General features: G+C 46.4%; 1 protein-coding gene across 4 annotated transcripts in view; it reads right to left on the reverse strand.

Moving 5' to 3' along the window:
- The window catches only part of EP400 (E1A binding protein p400), a 346,882-nt gene that overhangs the window by 73,491 nt on the left and 248,718 nt on the right, over positions 1-24,673 (reverse strand). For all 4 annotated transcript variants that reach the window (XM_073557025.1, XM_073557023.1, XM_073557026.1 and 1 more), the window contains 8 exons: positions 10,516-10,594; positions 10,221-10,433; positions 9,927-9,972; positions 6,567-6,685; positions 4,856-5,042; positions 4,597-4,748; positions 2,698-2,880; positions 2,410-2,575 (listed from right to left, as the gene is read on the reverse strand). In XM_073557025.1, coding sequence (XP_073413126.1) covers positions 2,410-2,575; positions 2,698-2,880; positions 4,597-4,748; positions 4,856-5,042; positions 6,567-6,685; positions 9,927-9,972; positions 10,221-10,433; positions 10,516-10,594 — 1,145 coding nt within the window. The remainder of the gene's footprint in view (positions 1-2,409; positions 2,576-2,697; positions 2,881-4,596; positions 4,749-4,855; positions 5,043-6,566; positions 6,686-9,926; positions 9,973-10,220; positions 10,434-10,515; positions 10,595-24,673) is intronic.

The following is a 24,673-nucleotide window of genomic DNA, read 5'->3' on the forward strand; positions in this document are numbered from 1 at the left end:
GAGCGGTAAGGTCTGTATGAGACCTGGAGCCTCTGTCTCCATGAGGGCACCGACCTGATCCGGAAGAGAAGGTAGAGAAGGATCAACCGGAATTGTTGCGAGAAGATCGAAAACTCGTCGGCTGTTGGTTGCGAAATGGCCGAACAGCCCCTATTGTTGAAGAAGGAATTTACTTTCTCCCCCGGTAGTATCGGAGAGGAGTTGGTCCAGTTTCTCTCCAAAACATCGACCCGTTTGAAAGGGGAGAGAAGACAACGATCTTTTAGATGTGGCATCCGCCCCCCAGCCGCGGAGCCATAGGGCTCTTCTAATGGAGATCACATCAGCGGCAGTTTGAGCCGCGCAATTGGCGGCATCAAAAGAAGCGTCTACTACAAAGTCAGCTGCATGAACTATCTGCCTGGCGACAGTGGTTGCCTCCGGAGGAAGATTGGTGCCTTGGAAGCAAGTAATCAAGACTTCTGCTCAAGCGGCCATTGCCTTAGTGACGCAAATTGCCGCGAAAGATGGAAAAAAACCGCTGCTCTTGAAGCTTCAAAAAAATGAACAGGCAAGGTAGTCAATCTGACGGGTTTCTGACTGAGGAACCCTCAGAAACAGATGGGAACGTTTTAGAAGCAAGACGCGATAAAGGAGGGTCCACCGGAGGTGACTGTAACCAATCCTACATTAGGTCTGGATGAAAAGGATATTTAGCCTGAGTAGACTTTTGCCCTGTGAACCGCTCATGTGGCCGATCACCATGTTACTGGACGGCTGGTAAATAACGTGCGCACATGCTAGGTTTCCTTAAATGAGCTAGGGTGTGCAGGAGCGGGAATATTTTCCTCATCCAACCTCAGAATCCTGTTGACTGATTCTATAAGAGAATCAAGCGACTCCTGATCAGTTGGGGGATTCTGAGGGGCTGACGTGTCAGATTCGAATTCAGAGCCGTGCTCGCTGTGAACCTCAGGAGAGGGAGAGCGAGAGACAGGAATCGCCGATCCTGAGGCGCTGACTGTCCCTTGGACGAGTATGGCCCCTCCTGGGGGACGGTTCCTGGCCGACGCCACAGCCCTCCTCGGGAGGTAAGGACGCTTTCTGCCTGGGTCAGAGACTCCACCGACCGTGACAGGGACGCAGCCCACTCAGGGTTACTAAACGCAGGAGGCCCGGCAGCAGTCGACATTGGAGCGCAGGTCAGGGCGAAGTCCGGGTCACAGTCCGTGCATAACGGATTAGTCTGTGCACTGGGTAAGGCAGACTTGCAAGTGGTACACATGGTAAAAAACGCAGTGTGCTTTTTAACAGCCCGTTTAGCCTCCTTAGTTTGAGGCATAGCGCTCCTGAAAGGGTTAACGGCAGAGTCTGTCTGCAGCTGCAGGGAATGTGCCGTGAAGGGGTTAAGCTTTAATCTGAGGGCAGATGCAGCTTACCTGGTCCTGTGCTGGGTCCCCCGGGAGGAAAAAACGGTGGCCTTGTGGTGTCACCCGGAATCTGGCTGTCCAGAGCAGGCCTAGCGCTCATGAAAGTGTTAACGGCAGCTGAAGATATGACCCCCGAGAATAGAAATGCACGTCTCGTAAGTAATGAGAGGCGCCAAGAGGAGGGGGCGGTGACGTTAGTGTGAGCGGCGCTAATCAAATTGCGGCCTAGCAGGCCGGTAAAGCCGGGGACGGCGCCATTCAAATTGCGGCCTAGTGGGACGGAAAAGACGGGGACTACATTTTTGGCCTACCCGAGAGCGGGGGGGGAGGGGGGAATGTCGCGTTGGAGCGCTTCTCCCATACCTCCACTCCTGTGCTCAGGCAGGTCGTCGCTGTCCGGGGTCTTCTTGTCTCATCCTCCGGGCTCAGTAGCAGAGCTGGAGGAGGTCTTAAAGGGGTTTGCTCAATCCATCCACCCTGTGGTAGGGGGATGGAGAGCTCTGGGACTGATTCAGGGCATCCGAAAAAGCGCTGCTCAAGTCCTTTTCCATGCACTCCTGCGCTACGTCCTGTTGCGCTTGCCCTCGTATCCGTGCAGTACCGACCGTAAGGGAACCATAGTCGGAGGAATCAGCCCCATTCGTCGCAGGAAAGTGTACGGGGAGGTATACTCCGCGTGCTTGCCTGTTGTTGGTTTGGGCGAGAGCGGGCCGTAGAAAGGAACAGTCGCCCCCTTCACTCCGTTAATTAAAAAATAAAAATTTACAGAAAATTCAAAAATAAAAAACAGATCCAAGTGCCTCCTACAGACACTAAGCAAAGAACTGGAGAAATCTCAGCCAGCGAGAGGGTGTATACTGCAGGGGAGGAGCTAACTTTTCTGGTTTACTTAGTGTCCTCCTAGTGGCCAGCAGCATAACACCCACTGTCTGTGTCCCCCAATGAGGCGTAGGAGAAAGCACAAACATGTTTCACAACCTATTCTTCCCATTCTATTTACCTGCTGCTTTTTGGGGTTGATTGATAGACACACTGATTCCTGCTACTGTAACCGGAAGGGTGGTGACACCGCCAGATGAGACAACAGCAGATACCACTGGTGGCTTGGCCAAAGCAACTTGTGCTGGTTGCCCTGGCTGAGTTTGGAGCTGTCCTTGAGCCTGCAACTTAGGATTAAAAAGGGTATAAATAAGTAAGATAAGGATTAAAAAGGGTATAAATAAGTAAGATAACTTTAGAAACGCAGCTTAATTTGAAATGGTTTCTATATGTTCATTTTTCCTCTTACCAAGCGCAGGTTTGTCACTGTGGCTCCAGTAAGAACAGCTCCAGCACGTGACGCAGTAACCGTCGCCAGCTGCTGTGTTTGGGGCTGCACCTGTACTTGTGCTGTGGTGCCAGCCAGTGTACCAGTCTGAGTAACTTGCTGTGGAAGCTGAAGCTTCTGTTTTTGAAGCTTAAGAAGCTGCTCCTGGACCAAACATTGAATAAAAGATAGTTAAACCATATAATCATCCGACAGACAGCACCCTCACTGCTCCACTGTTAGTAGCTGAGGCAGAACAGCTCCATACAGTGTATACAGATCACTCTCTGATACTATAAAGCTCAGATCCTATTAGCTTCAATAGATACAGAGCTACAGCACTTGTGAACGAAGCCATGCTGTTCCAGATCCTTATACTGTTAACCTCATGCAGTGCTGGAGCTGCAAACAGCTGATCTTTGGGGGGTGTTGGGCACCCCACTGAACGGATGTTGACAACCTATCTTAAAGATTGGCCATCAGTATGCAAGTACGGTACTTCACACTAGCAAATGATAGGTGTGGAGCCAATAACTCATGTTATAATTAATTTCAAGCATACACAAAACCTAGAAGTACAAAAAGACAAAAAATAAAATATTTAATATATCTGTATATTATGCTCACAATATTTCCTATAGATAAAGTAGTGCACATTTAAGCAAACAATGCCTGAGATTCCAGTTAGTAATATTATTAAAAGGACATTGCAGTCATCATGTTACCAGTCTGGCAAATAAAAAAAAAAATGGCAGAAATAATGATGTTAAGAGGAAACAGAGTATAAAAGTAATTATGGCAAAATATCCCACTTATTAGTGCTCATTTACTCCATATTTTCATCTGCGCTTTTTTCTTTTACCAATTTAGGTTAAGAGGTTTTCCTATGCATTCGTGTCATATATGCCAAATCAAAATAGGGGTTCCTCAATCTGCAAAGAGTACAGCAGCCACTTATGCATTCATTGTGGTCTCCTTGACTTGTAGAACTGTGATAAAGAAACATCCCATCTAAATATGGTATAAAAGGGTCACGATGGAAAAAAAAAACAAAAAACAGCTGATTCAATGCACTGTATTGAAGTCACAGTAAAATGGTGGACAATCTCTTTGATGTCCATCTTAGAAATCAATACGGCCATTTAAATAACCCTCAAACATACATGCCAAATAAATGTAATATATATTCGGTAGTTAGGCGACCCCAAGTGACAAACTTCCAGCTCTAATCAAGATGCCATTATAAAGAGTATTGCCTTTATTTGATAAAATAAATAAACCCTTATGTCATGAATAGCAAGAATTGTGTGCGTGTTTATCCACGCTTAGGTCTATTACATTTGCCGAGAAACCGTGAGTGACATTGAGGTGAAATGATTTAGGTCTCAAAGCTCATAATATGGCAATAAAATGGCTGGAATATACCGTATTTTTCGGACTATAAGACACTTTTTCCACAAAATTTTTTTGGGAAAATGGGGGTGCGTCTTAGAGTCGGAGTATACCTACAAATACAGGAGACGGGCGATTCTGAGGCGGTCCCGGTCCGAAGCTGCCAGGGGTTGACCACACACTCCCTTCCCAGGCTGGTGCAGCAAGTTCCGCGGTGTTCTGTGGTGCGGGGGGGGGGGCTCCGCTGGCATTTTGTGAAAGCCCGGAATCCCCGCACATCCATTGCTGCAATGCGGTGGCCTCCGGTAAAATGGCCGCTGGGGTCGGCGAATGCTCAGATTGAGATCTCGGGACGAGCTCTCAATCCGAGCATGCGCCGCCTCCGCTGGCCATTTTCCCGGAGGTCGGCGCATTGCAGTAATGGATATTTTCATTTAAAAATCCTGTATATTTACATTTTAAACATACACACACTGCTGAGCGGTTCACCTGAGAGATCTTTGTGACAGCCTTTATTTGCCCTGGGGATGCCTGGGCCTGTAACTGAGACACCTGGACTTGCTGTGCCTGTTGTTGCCGGAGTAGTTGGAATTGTGCAGGGGTGATTGTTTTGCCCGCCAGTTGTACCCCGGTAGTGGTGGCTGATGGGTAAATAACACAATTTGGTTTAAAAAAAAAAAAAAGAAGAGCAAAACAAGATTTAAACAAGATTTTGGTTTACATTCACAGGATACTAAGTAAAAATTACCTGTTGTCACCTGAGTGACGATGGCTCTGGCCTGTGATTGAACTGGGGCAAGATTAGTTGAGACGACTGTCCCTGCAGTCACAGCTCGCACTCCTGTGCCGGTTGCTATTGTTACCATCTCTGCAGAAGCTGTTGGAGTTGTTGCTGTTCTCTGTTGAACCACTTGACCAGTTGCTCCTCCTGTTGTCTGTAGAGAAAAGCCAAGTTCTGTGATGAACTAAACACAGAAATTATCTGTGAATATTAAAAAAGTTGGCTAAATAGGACCCCATAGTTATTATACTGGTGAAGGTTACATACTTGGCAGTCCTGCCAATATGCGGGTTGAAGTGACCATGGTGCAACCTCTTCAATTTTTACAATGTTCTGTAAAACTGTGCATTGTCTATTTAGTGGCGACTGTTTTGGGTATTGCAGTATTGTCAAAAATAATTGAATGCAACAATGCTACAATACGCTAAGCCAGAGCTACTAAGTAGACAAGTGGAGGAATATGGAGCCATATAAACCCTGAAGACGCTGCAACACTCACACGTAAAGCATCTTTGAAGCTATTTGGCAGAGGTGCCACAAGATGGACCCCCACAATTTTACACTTACGGCCCATACTAACGCATTAATATCATGTTCTCAGAAAACTCCTCTAAAATGTCATCAGTGGGGGTAAGACAGCAAGGACTTTATTAATTACTTTATATTTTTTTAAAGGGAATCTGTCACCCTTTTTTTTGGCTTGCAGCTGCCAGCATAGACTTCGGGGGCTTATCTACAGCATTCTGTAATGCTGTAGATAAGCCTCCGATGTAACCTGAAAGATAAGAAAAACACGTTATATTATACTCACCGGGGTGGGCGGTCCGGTGGGCGTTGCGGTCCGATGCCTCCCTTCTTCATGAGATGACGTCCTCTTCTCCCGTCCTGTAATGGCTGCGGCGCAAGCGCACTCCTCTGCCCTGTTGAGGGCAGAGCAGAATTCTGCAGTGCGCAGGCGCCGGACCTCTCTTGACGTCTGCGCACTGCAGGACTCTGCCCTCAACAGGGCAGAGCAGTGTGCTTGCGCCGCAGCCATTACAGGACGGGAGAAGAGGATGTCATCGCATGACGAAGGGAGGCATTTGGACCGGACCCCCCACCCCGGTGAGTATAATAACGTGTTTTTCTTATTATCTTTCAGGTTACATCGGAGGCTTATCTACAGCATTACAGAATGCTGTAGATAAGCCCCCGATGTCTATGCCGGCAGCTGCAAGCCGAAAAAAAGGGTGACAGATTCCCTTTAAAGTCACCAAAACTCTTTCTGCAATTTTAGGTCAACCGAAAACCCCCCTATTCATTTCAGTTGAAATATCAGACACGGGACATGGGGAACAGCTCTGTGTCTGATGAAACTGCAATGGATCTGTGGAACTCAAACAAGTATCAGCTTTCTAATTTTCATGATTCACATTTCTGACTCTACTGTTCACACATTTGAGGACATTATGGGAAAACCTGGGTGATGTGCTATCAACTAAAAAAATATATCATTACTATATAAAATAATAAATAAATATTGTTAGAACTGACAACTTCACTTCAATACCTGTATTTTCAAAGTAATTACCATCCATAGATTGAGAATAATCAAGAATGAGAAGGAAAAGAAAGACAATAACATTTCACTTAACATCATCATTATATATAAAAAAAACAAACACAAATACACACTTACGGAAACTGTACCAGTTACCACTGGAGATACCAATCGCTTGTTAATGGGCTGGAAGGTAGCAGGAGAGACACCTGCAACTCCTGACACCGTGTTCACAAGCACATTTGCTGTAACAGTTCCTATATATAAAAGAAAATCATTAAATTTGAGCCATATTCTCTGGCTTTTATAAAATATCCTACATTTTCAGAGCATTTATATCCTACATTATTTTCAGAGCATTTATATCCTACATTATTTTCAGAGCATTTATTACTACAAATAGCTTTGAAAGCATTTAAAAAGACAGCACCATTTAAGTGGTTAAACTACAGTGATCGCTCCGATTCCTGTAGTTACAGGAAGCTGCAGATCGAGTCAGGTTTAGGCTAAGTTCACACGTAGCGGAACTCCCGCAGAAGTTACCGCGGGAATTCCGGAATTCCATTCCGCAGGAAAATCACATTTCTCGTTCGCCTTATTGGGGGACACAGAGACCTTGGGTGTATGCTGCTGCCACTAGGAGGCTGACACTATGCACAAAAAAAGTTAGCTCCTCCTCCGCAGTGTACACCCCACCGACCGGCAGAGAATTCCTCAAGGCAGAAGGACCTCCGGTCATTCTCATCGCCCCGAATTGGCCCAGAAGGTCTTGGTTCGCGGACATTGTCAACCTTCTCGCGGACGCCCCCTGGAAGCTTCCAGACAGAACAGATCTGCTGTCTCGGGGTCCGATTTGCCACCCCAATTCTCGGCCGCTCAATTTAACGGCGTGGCTGTTGAGACCGAGGTTCTGAAACGAGCAGGATTTTCCGACCACGTAATTCAGACCATGATCCGAGCCAGGAAGCCATCATCTTCCAAGATTTACTACCGTACTTGGAAGGCCTATTTCACTTGGTGTGAGACCAATGACGTCGCGCCCATTTCCTTTTCGCTCCCTTCAGTCCTAGCGTTTCTTCAGGCAGGATTGGATGCGGGGCTTGCCCTCAGTTCCTTGAAGGGTCAAGTTTCGGCGCTGTCCATTCTGTTTCAGAAAACGTTGGCTTCCCGTCCTCAGGTTAAGACCTTTCTTCAGGGCGTGGCTCACACGGTCCCGCCGTACCGGGCGCCCGTGGATCCATGGGATCTTAATCTGGTTCTTGAGGTTCTGCAAGGTCCGCCCTTTGAACCCCTCAGGGATATTTCCCTTTCTCTCCTTTCTTGGAAGGTAGCCTTTCTGGTGGCCATCACCTCCGTCCGGCGCGTGTCGGAATTGGCAGCTCTTTCGTGCCGCTCTCCCTTTCTGGTTCTCCACCAGGATAAGGTAGTTCTGCGGCCTCCGCCCTCGTTTCTTCCGAAGGTGGTGTCCTCGTTTCACCTCAACGAGGATATCGTGCTACCGTCCCTTTGTCCGAATCCAACTCATCCCCGAGAGCGGTCCTTGAACAAGCTGGACCTGGTTAGGGCGGTAAGAGTCTGTCTAGGACGACTTCCCTGCGAAAGACAGAGTCTCTTTTCATTATCCCTGATGGAGCGCGGAAAGGTCACCCGGCGTCAAAAGCCACCATTGCTCGCTGGATCAGATCGGCTGTCCTGGAAGCCTACCGTGTTAAGCGTCGCGGAGCCCCTCCGAGTATCAGGGCCCACTCTACTCGAGCAGTGGGTGCCTCCTGGGCGGTGCGCCACAGAGCTTCCGCACTGCAGCTCTGCAAAGCTGCAACATGGTCATCGGTTCACACGTTTGTGAAATTCTACAGAGTCCACACCTACGCTTCGGCGGACGCCAGCCTAGGTAGACGGATTCTGCAGGCAGCGGTGGTGAGTCCGCTGGCCTGATGGAAGTTTGTTTCCCACCCCAGGGACTGCTTTGGGACGTCCCAAGGTCTCTGTGTCCCCCAATAAGGCGAACGAGAAAACAGGATTTTTGGGTTGCTTACCGTAAAATCTGTTTCTCTGAGCCTTCGTTGGGGGACACAGCACCCTCCCATGTTTTACAGCTCCTGTTCTTACTTTGGTTGAATGGTTACAGTTGAGTTGTTTATGTTGTCAACCTATTCTGTTCCTTCTCCTACTGCTTTCTCACTAACTGAGGAATTCTCTGCCGGTCGGTGGGGTGTACACTGCGGAGGAGGAGCTAACTTTTTTTGTGCATAGTGTCAGCCTCCTAGTGGCAGCAGCATACACCCAAGGTCTCTGTGTCCCCCAATGAAGGCTCCGAGAAACAGATTTTACGGTAAGCAACCCAAAAATCCTGTTTTTAAATTCCCGCGATTTTCCCGCGGAAGAACTAGCGATTTGCAAGCGTAATTAGCTAGTGTTTTCCAAGCGATCTGTAGCATCGCTTGGAGAACTGATTGACAGGTTGGTCACACTCGTCAAACAGTGTTTGACGAGTGTGACCAACTTTTTACTATTGAAGCTGCCTATGCAGCATCAGTAGTCAAAAGATCTAATGTTAAAAATAATTAAAAAAAAAAATAAAAAATAGGGTTATATTCACCTTCCAATGTCCCTCGCAGCGTCACCAGGCCTCCGCGATGCTCCGGCAGGTCCCGTTCCCAGTGATGCATTGCGGCAATGACCTTTGATGACGTCGCCGCTACAGTATCGCGAGACGCGACTTCATCAAAAGTCATTATCGCAATGCATTACTGGGAACGGGACCTACTGCGTGTATCGCTGCAGCCTGGGGACGCTGCGCGGGGCGTCGGAAGGTGAATATAACCCGATTTTTTTTATTTTAATTCTATTTTTTTTTACAGGGATATGGTACCCAGAACCCGGAGGACAGTATCCTCTCCTTCGGACCTGTGGGTACCATCCGCAAATGTTCTGCTTCCTTTTTGCATGGTGGGCACAGCCACATGCGCAAAGTAAGCAGAACAATGCATTCCTATGTGGGCGGAATTGCCGCGAATCCGCAAAATAATGAGCATGCTGCGTATTTTTCCGCGATGCGATTCCGCCGCGGGAAAATCCGCAGCATTAGCACAGCATTGCGGGAATCCCATAGGATTGCATGGGATGCTGTTTTTCTGCGTTTTCAAGGCAAAATTGCGCGTTAAAAACAACCGTGAAAACGTGAAAAAACCGAAACGTGTGAACGCGGCCTTACACTTAGCTTAATGACTAGTGTTGATCGAATAGTTTCGGATAGGAGCTTATCCGAATAGCTATAGCGCTTACCGAAGAGCTGCCTCGGGAACCTGGATACCTGGAGCGCTCCCGATGATCAGTTGTTCAGCCCCGCAGCTGCATGTGTCGTGGCTGTGTGACAGTCACAACACATGCATGGAGAGCCTGTTTGTTGGCCCGACCATGAAGTGCACTAAAGTACAAACTTTCAACTCTACCAAAGTGTGTTTTCTCAAAATTCAAAACAATTTGGTTTATCCTCACCAGTAGCAATGCTGGTTCCAGGTACAGCAGCCTTTATGGTGCCAGTCTGTCAAACAAAAAGCAAACTAATTACAAACTGAGGAAGTAAAACTCGAAATGGTAACATCCAGATTTATTTATAAACTTTACAGAAAACTATCATGTTTCTAGAATTGTTGTATCATATTTTACTAGACAAAACAGGATTGGTGACAAATACTCAAACAACTTCTGTTAATTTTCTGCTTGTAATAATTTATGATATGGCATCAAAGTTCATACATGGCATCAGGTTATCAATGTAATGTTTCTTACAAGGAGAGCTGGAGTGGTTATAGAAGCTGTGCCTGTGCTAGGGCCTTTGGCTACAGGTTGCTGCTGAATGACGACTTGTGCCTGAGTCACAGTAGGAGCTGGTGATTGGACTTGGCCAGGTTGTGCAGCTGCGAGTTGGCTTACTTGTCCATTTTGCTGCGGCTGCTGTTGTAATGGGCCAGATTGCTGTTGTGCGCGAACCTGTTCCAAAGCCTTTAAACAAAGAAAATGTTTAAAGTAGTTAAACATACATCCATAGGACTACCAAGCAGTTAGGAAAGGTTAAAGAATGCACCTTCTTTTCTTTGGCTATACGATCTGCGCGCAGTGATGCCACTTGTATTGGTTGCAATGGTTTGTCATAGTTGATGCCACTAAAAAAAATTTTTAAAAAATTAAATACTGTATATTTTAGGAATAGTTCATGAGAATAACCAAGCAGTGAGCTGCCTGAACGTAGGATTATCTAGAAGAATCCAACACTTAAAGCAGAGACAAAAAAATGCATTATTTTTAACCCATTAAAGACCGAGCTTTGTACATTAAAGAAATTGTCCACTACTGGGACAACTCCTTCTCATACCTCACGTTTGTCCCCAATTAAAAAAAGCTTATACTCCCCTCCCGTGCCAGTGTCGTTCCCACGGTGTCCATATAGTGATGCAAAAGGGTAATTTTGTTGCACTCAGTAACAATAGAAAATGGGGAGATAGTATATATAGTTGCTCAAGTATTTCTATGTATATAGTCGCTTAAGTATTTCTACCTCCCCCTTTTCTACTGTTTTTGAGACTGCGTGCAATAAAATTACCCCTTTGCATCACTATATGGACAGAGTGTGTGGTGAATTTAATTTTTTATGGACTTAGGGTCTGTAGGCCCACTGCATCAGCACCTCACATCTGGACTAGAGTGCAGGTCAAATATTATTCTGTTCCCACTGTGTCGGCACTCGCTCTGCGAGGGGCTCCCATGTGGTTGTTGTGACACGTGAGCCAGAAGTGCAAATCAGTGCTGGTTTCATTGTCCCCTTCTGTCAAATTGAACATGAAGAGGAAGTCAGAGATCAGCCGCAGCCCACACTTCCTCTTCATGTTCAATTCGACAAAAAGCAGGGACAGCGACGCCAGCACTGATTGGGCGCCGGAGTCACGTGTCACAAAAACCGCAAGACAGCCCTATGACCACGAGTGCAGACACTGCTGGAATTGTGCCGGCTCGGTAGGAGAATATAACCTTTTTTATTTTATCAGGGACAAACATTTAAATCAAGAAGGGATTGTCAGTACTGGACAACCCCTTTAATGAACAAGCCTCAATTTTAAAAATTCACGTGTAACTTTGAGGTAAAAACTCTGGAACAAGTCAACATATCCCAGTAATTTGGATATTGTTTTTTTGTGACACATTTTGCTTCATGTTGAGTGGGAAATTTTCGTCAATGTATGCAAACAAAAGAATTGAATGCAACAATGCTACAATACGCTAAGCCAGAGGTATTAAGTAGACAAGTGGAGGAATATGGAGCCATATAAACCCTGAAGACGCTGCAACACTCACACGTAAAGCATCTTTGAAGCTAGTTGGAAGAGGTGCCACAAGCTCGACCTCCACAATTTTACACTTACGGCCCATACTAAAGCATCAATATCATGTTCTCAGAAAACTCCTCTAAAATGTCATCAGTGGGGGTAAGACAGCAAGGACTTCATTAATTACTTTATATTTTTTCAAGTCACCAAAACTCTTTCTGCAATTTTAGGTCAACCGAAAACCCCCCTATTCATTTCAGTTGAAATATCAGACACGGGACATGGGGAACAGCTCTGTGTCTGATGAAACTGCAATAGATCTGTGGAACTAAAACAAGTATCAGCCTTCTAATTTTCATAATTCACATTTCTGACTCTACTGTTCACACATTTGAGGACATTATGGGAAAACCTGGGTGATGTGCTATCAAGTATCCTAGAACTGGACACAGTATTCCAGATGAAGTCTGACAAAGGAGGAGTAGAGGGGAGATAATTACTTCACGTGATCTAGACTCTGTGCTTCTCATAATACACCCCAGAACTGTGTTTGATCACAAACAGCACATGAGTCAACAGAGTGATGCAACAGTAAAAAAGCCACTTGGTATACCCAAGTATTTTTCACATGTGCTGTTGCTTAGTTCCATTCCTCTCATTCTGTAGATGCAATTTTTGTTTTTCTTGTCCAAATGTAGAATCTTTCATTTTCCCGTTAAATACCATTCTTTCTATTAGGTGCTGCCCATTGTTCATGCTTATCTAAAGCCTACTGAATCCTTTCTCTGTCTTCTCTAGCTATCCCTCCCAGCTTTGCATCATCTGCAAATTTGGTTACTTTATCTTCAGTTCGCTTTTCTAGATCATTTCTAAAAATGTTGAACACCACTGGGGCCAGGACAGAGCCTTGTGGTACCCCAATTGAAACACTCTTCGAAATTGGATGTGCAACGATTTATTACCACTCTGAGTACGATCACTGAGCCAATTATGAATCCACTCAACCATATATCCTTGCCAATCCCATACTTGGCCATATCTACCACATTTCCCTGATCCACCCAGTCAGTGATTCCATCATAGAAAGAAATTACATTAGTCTGGCTTGACTTTTTTACTATAAACATATACTATTCTTTTCCAAGTGTTCACATAGATGTTGTTTAATAATCTGTTCAAAGATCTTTCTTGGTAAAAAAAAGTAAGGCTCACTGTTCTGTAATTTCCTGGTTCTATCTTTTCATTTTTTTGAAGATAAGAACAACAATTACCCTTCTCCAATCTTCTGGGACTTATCCTGTACTCCAAGATTTTTCAAAGATTGTGACTAATGGTTCTGCAATTTACTTGGCCATATTTTTCAGTACCCTAGGATGCAATTCATCTAGACTCAGGAGATTTAAATTAGCTACACTCCCTGACAGAAGTTATGTCGCTTATCCATGTTATGGAAATAAAAGCTTATAACCTGACGTTAAATTCATCCATTGGTTGTATAAATTATTCTTTTGAAAGCTGAAACCCTCCAAAATGTGGTTTAGGTTTAGAAAATAAATTGCCATCAATGCGGAAATATTGATCATTTAATGGACACAGAATGGTCAGATTGTGGCAGTTTTGTCGGCCACAGAAAGTAATGTGATATTCAAACAAATTAACTTTTAAAATACAAATATATGTTGCATAACATTGGTGAATGAAGTTGTGGTGCTATTACAGTCATATTTAATGTTTTGTGTGACATCTCCCTCTACCGACCATGTCTACTGCATTGCATTTTTGGAGACAGACGGTCCCGACCCTTATTAAAATCCCATTAACTGAAGTGTCACTGAAGGCGCTAGAATTACATATCCCGTATATAGATTTACAGCCATGGGTACTGGCTGGTGTAAAATCACTTCATCAGCTGTTTGACGGCACAGCGATTAAGCCGTTTGACCGCTTAGCTACAAAACACCCTGGTATTCGACATAGATTTTATCAGTTTTTACAACTAAGACATCTTATACACACTACATAACCGTCGTACTTCTTTAACCAGTTCCCGACCTGTGACACAGCGTGAGTCATGAAAGTCGGTGCCAATCCGACCTATGACGCATACCCTGTGTCATGAATTCAAAGCCCCCCTGCGGGTCGGGTGACCAGGGTCAATGAAAGGTCACCTGACCCGCAGATACAGGGGGCTTTGTAATTCACCACAGGGGGCGTGGCTGCGATCGCTCTGATTGGCTGTTAAAAGTGAAACAGCCAATCAGAGCGATAGTAATATTTCATCAATGAAAATTGATGAAATATTACAATCCAGCCATGGCCGATGCTGCAGTAGCATCGGACATGGCTGGAGACACCGATTTGCCCCCCTCCACCGGCGATCGCCCCCCCGCCACTGAATGACAGCGGCGATCTGCCGCCGCTGTCATCATCTGCCCCCCCTCCCATTCCCTTCGCTCCCCGCCAGCTTCCAATCCCCCCCTCACCCACTCTCACCGCCCCCGGCACCTTCTAAGTCCCCCCGTCGCTCCCGGCGTCCGGCGGGTCCGGTTCATGGGCGCCGCCATCTTGGAAAATGGCGGGCGCATGCGCAGTGCGCCCGCCCGAATCTGCCGGCTGCAGATTCCATTATTTCATTTTGATCACTCTCACAGTGATCAAAATGAAATAGAAAGTAAATGAACCCCCCGATTATCACCCCCATAGGTAGGCAGAACTAATAAAATAAAGAAAATATTTTTATTTTTCCATCAGGGTTAGGGTTAGGGTTGGAAAGAGGGTTAGGGTTGGAAAGAGGGTTAGGGTTGGAAAGAGGGTTAGGGTTGGAAAGAGGGTTAGGGTTGGAAAGAGGGTTAGGGTTGGAATTAGGGTTGGAATTAGGGTTAGAATTAGGGTTAGGCTTGTGGTTAGTGTTATGGTTAGTGTTGGGGTTAGGGGTGTGTTGGGGTTAGGGTTATGGATGTGTTGGGGTTAGGGTTGTGGTTATGGGTGTGTTGGGGTAAGGGGTGGAGTTAGAATTGAGGGGCTTCCACTGTTTAGGCACTTCAGGGGGTCTCCAAACGAGATATGGTGCAACCATTGATTCCAGCCAATTTTGCGTTCAAAAAGTCAAACGGTGCTCCCTTCCAAGCCCCGACATGTGTCCAAACAGTGGTTTACCCCCACATATGGGGTATCAGCGTACTCAGGAAAAATTGCACAACAACTTTTGGGGACTAATTTCTCCTGTTACCCTTGGGAAAATAAAAAAATTGGGGGCTAAAAAATTATTTTTCTGGAAAAAAAATGTTTTTTTCATTTTCACGTCTCTGCATTATAAACTTCTGTGAAGCACTTTGGGGTTGAAAGTGCTCACCATACATCTACATAAGTTCCTTGGAAGGTCTAGTTTCCAAAATGGGGTCACTTGTGGGGGGTTTCCACTGTTTAGGCACATCAGGGGCTCTGCAAACGTAATGACTGCAGACTATTCCATCAAAGTCTGCATTTCAAAACGTCACTACTTTCATTCCGAACCCTGGCGTGTGCCCAAACAATGGTCCCTCCCCACATATTGGGTACCAGCGTACTCAGGACAAACTGGACAACAACTTTTGGGGTCCAATTTCTCCTATTACCATTGTAAAAATAAAAAATTGCGGGCTAAAAAAAATCATTTTTTGAGGAAAAAAAAAGATTTTTTATTTTCACGGTTCTGCGTTATAAACTTCTGTGAAGCACTTGGGGGTTCAAAGTGCTGCTCACCACACATCTAGATAAGTTCCTTGGTGGTCTAGTTTCCAAAATGGGGTCACTTGTGGGGGGTTTCCACTGTTTAGGCACATCAGAGGCTCTGCAAACGTAACATGATGCCCGCAGACCATTCGATCAAGTCGGTATTTCAAAACGTCACTACTTCCCTTCCGAGCCCCGACGTGTGCCCAAACAATGGTCCCTCCCCACATAAGGGGTATCAGCGTACTCAGGACAAACTGGACAACAACTTTTGGGGTCCAATTTCTCCTATTACCCTTGTGAAAATAAAAATATGGGAGCTAAAAATTCATTTTTTGAGGAAAAAAAAGATTTTTTATTTTCATGGCTCTGCGTTACAATCTTCTGTGAAGCACTTCGGGGTTCAAGGTGCTCACCACACATCTAGTCAAGTTCCTTATGAGGTCTAGTTTCCAAAATGGGGTCACTTGTGGGGGGTTTCCACAGTTTAGGTACATCAAGGGCTCTGCAAATGTAACATGATGCCCGCAGACCATTCCATCAAAGTCTGCATACCAAAACGTCACTACTTCCCTTCCGAGCCCTGACGTGTGCCCATACAGTGGTCATCCCCCACATATGGGGTATCAGCGTACTCAGGACAAACTGGACAACAACTTTTGGGGTCCAATTTCTCCTGTTACCCTTGTGAAAAAAAAAAATTTGCGTGCTAAAATTCATTTTTTTGAGGGAAAAAAATGATTTTTTATTTTCACGGCTCTGCGTTATAAACTTCTGTGAAGCACTTGGGGGTTCAAGGTGCTCACCACACATCTAGATAAGTTCCTTGGGGGGCCTAGTTTCCAAAATGGGGTCACTTGTGGGGGTTTCTACTGTTTAGGCACACAGGGGCTCAGCAAATGTAACATGACGCCCGCAGACCATTAAATCAAAGTCAGCATTTCAAAATGTCACTACTTCCCTGCTGAGCCCCAACGTGTGCCCAAACAGTGGTTCCCCCCCACATATGGGGTACCAGCGTACTCAGGACAAACTGGACAACGACTTTTGGGGTCCAATTTATCCTAGTACCCTTGTGAAAATAAAAAATTGCCAACTAAAAAAATTTTTTTTAGGAAAAAAAATGATTTTTTATTTTCACTGCTCTGAATTATAAACTTCTGTGAATCACCTGGGGGTTCAAAGTGCTCACTATGCATCTAGATAAGTTCCCTAGGGGGTCTAGTTTCCAAAATGGGGTCATTTGTGGGGGAGCTCCAAAGTTTAGGCACACAGGGGCTCTCCAAACACGACATGGTGTCCGCTAACGATTGGAGCTAATTTTCATTTCAAAAAGTCAAATGGCGCTCATTCCCTTCTGCGCCCTGCCGTGCACCCAAACAGTGGCCCCCCCCACATATGGGGTACCAGCATACTCAGGACAATCTGGACAACAACTTTTTTTGGTCCAATTTCTCCTGCTACCCTTGTGAAAATAAAAAATAGCGTGCTAAAAAATCATTTTTGAGGAAAAAAAAATGATTTTTTATTTTCACTGCTCTATGTTCTAAACTTTTGTGAAGCACTTGGGGGGTTCAAAGTGCTCACTACACATCTAGATAAGTTCCTTAAGGGGTCTAGTTTCCAAAATGGTGTCACTTGTGGGGGAGCTCCAATGTTTAGGCACACAGGAGCTCTCCAAACGCGACATGGTGTCCGATAACGATTGGAGCTAATTTTCCATTCAAAAAGTCAAATGGCGCTCCTTCCCTTCCGGGCCCTGCCGTGCACCCAAACAGTGGTTTATGACCACATATGAGGTATCGGTGTACTCAGGAGAAATTGCCCAACAAATTTTAGGATCCATTTTATCCTGTTGCCCATGTGAAAATGAAAAAACTGAGGCTAAAAGAAAATTTTTGTGAAAAAAAAGTACTTTTTTTTTTTATGGATCAATTTGAGAAGCACCTGGGGGTTCAAAGTGATCACTATGCATCTAGATAAGTTCCTTGGGGGATCTAGTTTCCAAAATGGGGTCACTTGTGGGGGAGCTCCAGTGTTTAGGCACACAGCGACTCTCCAAACGCGACATGGCAAGCGCTAAATAGTCCAGCATATTTTCCATTCAAAAAGTCAAATGGTGCTCCTTCCCTTCTGAGCCCTGCCGTGCGCCCAAACAGTGGTTTATGACCACATATGAGGTATCGCTGTACTCAGGGGAAATTTTAGGATCCATTTTATCCTGTTGCCCATGTGAAAATGAAAAAATTGATGCTGAAAGAAAATTTGTGTTGGAAAAATTAAAATGTCCATTTTTTCCTTCCACATTGCTTTAGCTGCTGTGAAACACCTGAAGGGTTAATAATCTTCTTGAATGTGGTTTTGAGTAGCTTTAGGAGTTCAGTTCTTAGAAAGGTGTCACTTTTGGGTATTTTCTGCCATATAGACCCCTCAAAGTGACTTCAAATGTGAGGTGGTCCCTAAAAAAAATGGTTTTGTAAATTTTGTTGTAAAAATGAGAAATCACTGGTCAACTTTTAACCCTTATAACTTCCTAACAAAAAAATATTTTGCTTCCAAAATTGTGCTGATGTAAAGTAGACATGTGGGAAATGTTATTTAGTAACTATTTTGTGTCACATAACTCTCTAGTTTAACAGAATAAAAATTCAAAATTTGAAAATTGCGAAATTTTCAAAATTTTCGCCAAATTTCTGATTTTTTCACAAATAAACGCAAAAATTATCGACCTAAATTTACCACTAACATGAAGCCCAATATGTCACGAAAAAACAATCTCAGAATCGCTAGGATGCGTTGAAGCGTACCAGAGTTATTACCTCATAAAGGGACACTGGTCAGAATTGCAAAAAATGGCCAGGTCATTAAGGTCAAAATAGGCTGGGTCATGAAGGGGTTAATACCAACTTAGACCGTACAGTGAATGGCCTCTTCCTGGTGCCCGGACCTAGTACTCGCAATGTATCTATTTTGTATAGAGCCCTGAATTATCCTGACCCAGAGGTTAAACTGCAATTCATGAGACAATGAGAGGATGACTTGAAGGTCACCCTAGCGCTTGATGGGTGGCGGGAGGCGGTGTTAGAGGTTCGGAGAGTTTCCTCATGTTTAAACCATCTGGAACAATTGAAAAAAGTCCACTTACGCTGGTACTATTACCCAGTTAAAGTTGCTCACTTTGGCCCTCAGTGCTCCCCATTATGCTGAAGAGGCTGCGGTATGTTGGGGAAACTTAGCCACATGTGGTGGTCGTGCCAGAAATTACTAAATTTTTGGGCTAGCCTAGAGGACGTAATAGCTGAGGTAACTGGGATTCGGATGGCCCTACAACCCAGTATGGTTTTATTGCATATCGGTTTAGATGTGATCCTGCATGTTTTGAGAGGAGTGTTCTCACATTTGTTTATGGCCGCTAGACTGGCAGTGGCATCCAAATGGAGAGTGGCCAGCGCACCGACCATACAATTTGTGATTGACAGGATGAACCTTCATTGCCAATACGAATGGGCTCTGGTATTATCTGCGTTATCTAAAAAGAAAATGTCCCAGATTTGGGAACCGTGGCTTGGTAGCCGGCTCTCCTTCAATCCACTGTGAAGATGCTTGTGCTACTTCAATTCAGGGCCTGAAATTTCCTGCCCGCGATGAACCCTGCGCTGTGTCTAGCTTATATGCCACTTCGATATTCAGGAACCTGCACTTTAGCAGGTCAGTTTCTGTTAAGACCTTTGATCCAAGTAATTTACAGTTGTATACCTAGGTGTACCTATCCCCTCCCCCCCCATTAGTTTTTCTGGTTGATATCTACCGCGCTTGTTGATGTAGGAGCATGGTAGCCCCTTCCCCTTTCCTCCCCCCCCTTACCTCCTACGTTTGTATGTCTGTTTTCTTGACGAATTATTAATCTACTCTGCACTGTTTGCAGAATTGATGTGTTTACCTGTTTAGCTATATAAAATTTTAATAAATATGATTTTGGAAAAAAAAAAATATTTTGTGTGACTTCCATGAGATTGAAGGACTGCATCCATGCGGTTCAACAATGATTCATACAATTTATTAATGAAGTCATCAGGAATAGCAAAGAATGCAGTCTTGCATGCCTCCCAGAGTTCATTTAGATTCTTTGGTTTTGTCTTCCAAGCTTCCTCTTTCATCCTACCCCAAACGTGCTCAATGATGTTCATGTCTGGTGACTGGGCTGGCCAGTCCTTGAGCATCTTGATCTTTTTTGCCTGGAGGAACTCTGTTGTAGAGATGGATGTATGAAATGGAGCACCATCCTTCTGCAGAATTTGACCCCTTTATGATTTGGAATATAAGAGGTAGCTAATACTTCTTGATATTTTAGGCTATTGATATTGCCTTCCACCTTGCAAATGTTTTGCACACCCCCATACTGAATGTAACCCCAGACCATGATCTTTCCACCACCAAATTTAACTGTTTTCTGGGTGTATTTTGGATCCATACGGGCACTAGTAGGTCTCCTGCAGTATTTATGGCGGCTGTGGTGTAATTCTACTGAAGATTCTTGAGAAATCCACCTTCTGCCACTTTTCCAGCGTCCATCTGTTTAGCAGGCTGTGGGACTTTGCAAATGCCACACGGTTTTTTATTTGCCTTTTGTTTACTGCTAGCTTCTGGGCACTGATTCGATCATGGAGGCCATTTCGAGACAGAATCCTACAAACTGATCTAGTTGACACAAAGACTTGAGGTGACCAGGCCTGTTGGAGCTCTGCTGCAGTAGAAGAGGGGCTTGCTTTGGATTTTCTAACCAACAAACGTTCCTCCTGAGCAGTTGTTTTGCGGGGTCTGCCGGACATGGGCTTGTCAAACATCTCCAGTCTCTTCGATTCTTTTTTTAATTCTTTGTACTTGACGCTGAGACACATTAAAGGTGCCAGCCACCTCTGCAGTGGATCTGGTCTTCAGCCTCTTGATAATCCAGGCTTTGGTTGCAGGGTGGATTTTTAGCATGTTGTCAGAGCTCAAGTTGCAGCTCAAGTGAAGGTCTGGGCTGCTGGGTTTCTTTTTATACACAGCCACTAATTAACCGATAATTTACTGAGCACAGGTGAGGATGTAAACTAGGATTGGGTGCATTATATGACCAGGCGACAAAACTTTTGTTCTTGCCAAAATCTGACCATTCTGTGTCCATTAAATGATGAATAGTCCTGCATTGATGGCAATTTATTTTCTTAACCTAAACCACATTTCGGAGGGTTTCAGCTTTCACAAGAATAATTAATACAACCAATGGATGAATTTAACGTCAGGTTATAAGCTTTTATTTCCATAACATGGATAAGCGACATAACTTTTGTCAGGGAGTGTAGGTGTTCCCTCATCATCTCTCAGTTTATAGATAGTGTGGATTCCTTTATTCCTTCCATAGTACGTGAAGGTCAGTTGATGCTAAAATTGCTTTCTTAGAGAACACAGATGCAAAACAGGAATTTAAAAGTTTGGCTCTCTCAACATTATTTCTCTATCGCTTCATTGGGGGACAAAGAAACCATGGGGTGTATGCTGCTGCCACTGGGAGGCTGACACTATGTATAGAAAAGGGTTAGCTCCTCCTCCGCAGTATACACCCCACCGACCGGCACTAATTTCTTCAGTTTAGCTTAGTGTCAATAGAAGGTGGACACGGTTCTTTCATTAGACCCATATCTACCTCAGTGATACAGAGTGAATAGTCACATCTGTAGTCCCACAAAGAGACTATGAGTACGGAGTGTATTGCAACCCCGTATCCTCATAGCTCTCCACGGCAGGACCAAGAGCCCCGAGCACGGATGCGTGTTAGGCGATCCAGCTGGTCCTATCGGTCTGGAAGAGACTCGGACATCCTTCTATGGAAAAAGACAGATAGTCTCAGCTAGAGGGTAAGTATGGGACCCCGGAGTGCAAGCCCTTCCTCTCCCATGACTTCCCGGCTGCACCTAGCCCTTTTCATTTGGGCAGCCACGTTGCAGGCGCGGGTACCTTGTGGAGCGGGCGCCCTGAGTGGCATTTCCCCAGGTATCATGGCTCCCCCATGCCCCCCTCCCCTCTCCCCGGCTGCACTTATCTTATTCCAGCACCAGCAGCCGGGTGGCAGATCCTGGTTCAGCTCAGCAGCCGGGCGGCAGGCATAGATCCATAGCGGATCGATCGCGCGGCTGTGCAGCGTCGCCTCCGTGCCACCCTGCGCTCCCCGACAGCCGCAGCATCTAATTCAGGCCCCGGCTTCAATGGGGGCCTTGTCCAGCGTTGCGGCCACGCCCTCGCCTTTTCCCTTAGGCGGGCGTCTCTCCCGCCCGTTCAACGCCCCCCGCCCTCTACGTCAGCGCTCCGGAGGCGGCGCTCAGCCCCCTAGTCTGCCTATCAGCACCGGGCGGTCCCATCCTTGCCTGCAGTTAGCCCCGCCCTCCTCCCTGTTGCCTCAAGAAAGCGCGTGCTTTTTCCTCCGGGCTCCCCTCAGGCGGCCGCCATTTTCCCCAGCCTGTCAGCTGGACTCCGTTGCCTCTTCTGTGGCCACTGCATACGGACGAGCTGTGCAGCAGCACTCGCTGGAAGCATCCACAGGACAACGGACCGTGAGTAGCTCTGCAACTGCAGACTGACACCCTCCTCTGCCTCCTGTCCCCCAACCTTCCGGCACTGCTTCAGTCACTTCCCTCACTATGTCTAACTAAGCCTGCTCATCCTCCCGCTTCCACTTGCACCTTAGTCAAGTTCTTTGCATGCTCTTCTTGCAAATGCAAAACTTCCCTCAGGTCAGTCCACTCCCCTCTGCATCGACTACAGCAACCCATTCAGCCCGCCACCCAAGAGCCCCCCATTGTTCCACACGAGAGCGAATCTCCCATTCCTGACTGGGCTTCTTCTCTATCTCAATCAGTGGCGGATCTCACTAGGGTGTCTCAGTCCCTAGTGGCTGTTCTTGATAAGTTGCTCCTGGACACCTCTGCAGGACCCAGCAGGTCACAAGAGGTTCCATCTGAACCAGCCAGCATGAGCCGCAAAAGACCCAGGCAGGATCTCCGGCCGGAATCCTCCTCTCGCTCCATCTCACCACATAGTCCTTCCCAGCAGTCTCCTTCCCGCGCCTCCTCACCTGAGTCAGGCGAAGCGTTCTCAGACGCACCATCCGAGGAGATTTTAGAGCTGGATTCGGACCATACCGCGGACATGAAGGTTACGGTACAGAACCTCATTGCAGCGATTAACCATACTTTCGAGATCTCAGACTCCCCTGCGAAACCCTCAGATCAGGTGGTTTCGTTCAGATGGGCCGAAACACCTTCCAGAGTTTTCGCTCCTCATTCTGAGTTTGCCAAGCTCCTCACCAGGGAAAGGGAAAATCCGACCAGGCGCTATCAAAGAGGAAAGCGCCTCGGCGTGCTGTATCCATTCTCTCAAGAGCTCACCGTCAACTGGTCAGCTTCTCCCTCTGTAGACGCTCCTGTGTCCAGACTAACAGCACAGTCCTTCTGATTTCAGGTTTTGCAGCTTTGAAGGATTCTAACGACAGGATCATAGAGTCCTTAGCAAAGTCAGCATTCGAAGCGGCTGCGACGGTGCTCAGCCCAGCCTTTGCCTCCACTTGGGCAGAAGATCACCGCCAAGGCATTCTTGATGGAGCCCAACCAGAGCGACTGGTTGAGCTAGCCAACCAGATCTCCCATGCAGGGGAATATTTGGTCTCTGCCTCCTTAGATGCCGCCTCTTGCGCAACTCAAGCGTCCAGCAACTTGGTTGCAATCCGGCGTACAATTTGGCTCAAGGTTTGGCAAGCGGATTTCTCTTCAAAAAAGTCCCTCACCAACCTGCCCTTTCAGGGTGCGCGTCTCTTCAGATCCCAGCTGGACCAGATTATCAAGGACGCCACTGGGGGAACAAGCTCTCTTCTCCCTCAGTCCAAGCCTCGTAGACCTCCGCCAAGGCATCAGTTTCGGCCCTTTCGGTCTTTCCGCCGCGTCATGGCGGCGGAACCTTTTTCCAACCAACAAAGGCCGCAAGCACGCCAGGATAGGAAGGTGGTCTCCTTTAGACCCACTCCAGCCTGGCGATCTCACTCCTCCCAGGGCAGATCCTCCAGGACCAGGACTGGAAGGTCCACCTCGGCATGACTATCTACACAGTCCCGAGGCACCTTTCCAACTGGGCGGCCGACTCCTTTTCTTCAGAGACGTCTGGCTTGCCTCGGTGGAAGACGCTTGGGTCAGGGAAGTTGTACCTCAGGATACAAGATAAGAGTTTGTTTCTCGGCTTCGGGATCGCTTCTTCGAATGCCGTCCTCCAAAAGACCCCGCCTTAGTTCCGGGCTTCTTTGCATCCATCGACTCCCTTCTCAGTTCCGGCGTGATTGTGCCCGTTCCCGAAACAGAGAGTTTCACAGGGTTTTACTCAAACCTGTTTGTAGTGCCGAAAAAAGGCGGCGCGGTTCGGCCCATTCTGGACCTCAAACTGGTGAACAAGAGGGTCCGCTTGCGACATTTCAGAATGGGAGTCCCTTCGCTCAGTAATCGCTTCCAAGGAGGCGCAGGAATTCATGTGCTCAATAGACATTCAAGATGCCTATCTGCATGTCCCCATCTTTCCAGGGCATCAGAAATTCGTGCGCTTCTCTATTCATCAGGACCGCTACCAGTTTGTCGCTCTGCCATTCGGTCTCGCTACCGTGCCCTGAGTGTTTACAAAGATCATGGCGGCGTTGATGGCCCTGTTGAGGATCAGAGGTCTCGTACTCTTCCGGTACCTCGACGACATTCTAAATCAAGGCTCCGTCTTTTCACCAGACTCTCCAAAGCCTTACCATCGTTCTCGACACCCTGTCCAGTTTCGGGTGGCTCGTAAACAAGAAGTCCTGCCTCGTTCCGACTCAACGCCTTGTGTTTCTAGGCTTATTGTTCAACGCCCGTCGATTAAGGGTCTTTCTCCCCGAAGAGAAGTTGATTTCGCTGCAACGAGATGTTCGATCGCTACAGAGCCCGAAGCTTCCATCTTTCCGGTCAGCCAATGAAGGTCTTGGGAAAGATGGTGGCGTCGACCGAAGCGATCCCCTTGCTCAATTTCACACGAGACCGCTTCAACAGATCATCCAATTCGCCTCTCGTCCCGGGTCAAACAGTCCCTCAATTGGTGGCTGACGTCACCTCTCATTTCCCTGGGCCGGTCATTCCTTCCGATTCACTGGCAGATTGTGACAACGGA

The sequence above is a fragment of the Dendrobates tinctorius genome, unplaced genomic scaffold, assembly GCF_039654945.1.
Source record: "Dendrobates tinctorius isolate UK_male_01 unplaced genomic scaffold, ASM3965494v1 ptg000243l, whole genome shotgun sequence".
In the NCBI taxonomy this organism is placed as follows: domain Eukaryota; kingdom Metazoa; phylum Chordata; class Amphibia; order Anura; family Dendrobatidae; genus Dendrobates; species Dendrobates tinctorius.